The sequence below is a fragment of the Tupaia chinensis genome, unplaced genomic scaffold (genome assembly GCF_000334495.1).
Source record: "Tupaia chinensis unplaced genomic scaffold, TupChi_1.0 Scaffold000627_1, whole genome shotgun sequence".
Classification (NCBI taxonomy): domain Eukaryota; kingdom Metazoa; phylum Chordata; class Mammalia; order Scandentia; family Tupaiidae; genus Tupaia; species Tupaia belangeri.
This window is the reverse complement of record NW_006160147.1, coordinates 4486433-4488987: the sequence shown is the minus strand read 5'-3', so window position 1 is coordinate 4488987 and position 2555 is coordinate 4486433. Positions and strand designations below refer to the sequence as shown.

General features: G+C 49.5%; 1 protein-coding gene across 1 annotated transcript in view; it reads right to left on the bottom strand.

Annotated features, from left to right (window-relative positions):
• The window catches only part of RHEX (regulator of hemoglobinization and erythroid cell expansion), a 4569-nt gene extending 3049 nt beyond the window's left edge, over positions 1–1520 (bottom strand). Inside the window, exons 1-3 of the mRNA XM_014591850.2 lie at positions 1516–1520; positions 1102–1202; positions 866–956 (exon numbers count right to left, since the gene is read on the bottom strand). Of these exons, the coding sequence (XP_014447336.1) occupies positions 866–956; positions 1102–1202; positions 1516–1520 (197 nt within the window). The remainder of the gene's footprint in view (positions 1–865; positions 957–1101; positions 1203–1515) is intronic.
• Between the last annotated feature and the right edge of the window lie 1035 nt (positions 1521–2555).

Below are 2555 nucleotides of genomic sequence, written 5' to 3'. Positions count from 1 at the left end.
CCCCCCTGCCTTTGGGCCTTTGCAGGTGCGGCTCGATCCCCACTTCCTGCAGGCACGTACTCATGCCAGCATCTCAGGAAAGCAGGTCACCCCTGACTCCCCATCCCCTTGGCTCCATTTTCCTCTCTGGCACGTATTATACTCCGACATACATGCATTTTACGTATTGATCTTGTTTGCTGTCTATACCCCCTTATGGAATGGACATTCCATACGCAGGAGTTCTGGTTTTGTTCTCTGTTTTACAGTCTGGGTCAAGAGAATGGCGTTGGTGCTAAATAAATAAATGCTGAGTGTGTGACTGAGTGAGTGGAGACCTCTAGACTGCCTTTACTAAACCAAACAAGCAAACAAACAGAGCCTGAGAATGCGTTCTGCCCAATCCCCAGCACAGGGCTGGCATTTCCTTCAGTTGGTATGCCTGCCCGGGATGGTTCCTCCGCTTCCTGCTGTAAATCAGTTCAAGAACTGAACCTCATCTCTGAGTCTAACCACACTTCGTCTGGTGCAACTCAAGGCCATCTCTTTATGTTCAGTCCTCCAGCAGCAATGCGGAAGATTAACAGGTCCAGGTCGAACGAGCCCGAGTGAGTGGAGACGTCTAGACTGCCTTTACTAAACCAAACAAGCAAGCAAACAGAGCCTGAGAACGCGTTCTGCCCAGTCCCCAGCACAGGGCTGGTATTTCCTTCAGTTGGTATGCCTGCCCGGGACGGTTCCTCCGCTTCCTGCTGTAAATCAGTTCAAGAACTGAACCTCATCTCTGAGTCTAACCACACTTCGTCTGGTGCAACTCAAGGCCATCTCTTTATGTTCAGTCCTCCAGCAGCAATGCGGAAGATTAACAGGCCCAGGTCGAACGAGCCCTTCCTCACACGCATTGCCAAGGTTGTCTATCAAGGTCTGGGTCGGGATAGGACCCAGAAATAGCTTGGGTAAAAGGTGGATCAGACTGACTGTTACAGGTGGGCAGGATTAGGAAAGGTCTGGCCAGAGCATCCTCAGGTAGGTTTCTAAGTGGGGGTTCCAAAGGGGTCTCACTCTGCTGCAGGCTCAGGCATGTCCCTGGGGTTACCTAGGGGAGGATGCTGAGCCAGTTACCCATGTGCCTGCTGAGCAGGTAGCTGATGACTGCGAGGAGACAGGTCTGGAGGAGAAGGGACACCGCTGCAATCGCTATGCCATGCCAGAGCTTCATGTCTCTGTTGGGGAAGAAGGGTTAAAATCAGAGGTTGCAGAGATGTTAGAGCAACTGCAACCTCGTCCTTGCCCCAGCTGGAGCCAGACGCCTGGCATTGCTGTGTGCCTCAGGCCAAGCTCCTCTGCCTCTGGGTAGCCAGGAAGGGTGGGTGCACACTCGGAAAGCAGCTACACCCGCTGGGCCCGCTGGAACCCCGCGCCGACTCCACAGGGCCGACTCACTCTGTCCGAGGAACAGTGTTTGCACCTGAGGGGGGGGGGGGAGAAGGGGGGGTGTAGCCACAGCCCTGAGGCCTGACACATCCCCCACCTTACCTCATTAGCTCAACAATTCTCTGAGCTAGACATAATTGCTCTCCTTTCACAAAAGCCACGTTAAGTTCAGAGAGGTGAATGACATCTGAGGATACACGGTGGTCAAGTGGCTGAGCCTGGATTTGAGCTGAGTCCAAAGACTAAACTCAAATAGTTCCTCTCTAAGGAGAACCTTAACTGGCTGCTGGAAACACCGCCAGGGGGTCCTGTTTGAGCAAATACTCTGGGATAGATTCTTTGAAGAAGTTCGGATCTTAAATCCACACACACACACACACACACACACACACACACCCCATATAGCTTCACTGGACTTTAGATTCAAGACTGCAGGTGCTGTTACACCCTTATGAATATGAATTTTTTTTTAAGTTTATTTCTTCTGTGAGTAAAAGAGAGAGAAACAGAGACTCAGCACCCTAAATAGTTTTTTTCTTTTTTTTTGGAGAGGTTTTTGCTATAGGGCGCGTGCTCTAGCCAGATAGACAGAGAGGGACCAAGCAAGAAATCACCCCCCAGGGGGGATGGCCACGCTGCAATCCCTTCTCCTCCATTCTCCTCTCGGGATCTTGGGCATGCATGCACACTCGCCCAGTGTGAGTTTTAAGCCACCGGGTCCAGGATGCAAACCACGGTGGACTATGTGGGAGTCCAGCGACATAGCCATTACACTAACTGCTGGTCCCAATTTTCTGATTTTTAATCCATTCAGCCCCTAAATAGTTTTTTTAAAAAATAATTATCTAATTTTACTTATTTATTCATTTATTTTAATTTGATCAGAGAGACACACAGAGAGAGAGAAAGTGAGAAAGCAAGCTGCCAGGTCCAGGACTTGAACTGTGGTCAGCCATGTGAGAGTCCAGTGCCACATAACCTGCTGGCCCAATGGGATATGTTTTTTAAAAATTTATTTTAATTTAATTTTATATGGTATTATTTTTTAATTTGACCAGAGAGAGAGAGAGAGAATGAGAAAGTAAAAGCAAGCTGCCAGAGCTAGGACTCAAACCATGGTCAGCCATGTGGGAGTCCAGCAC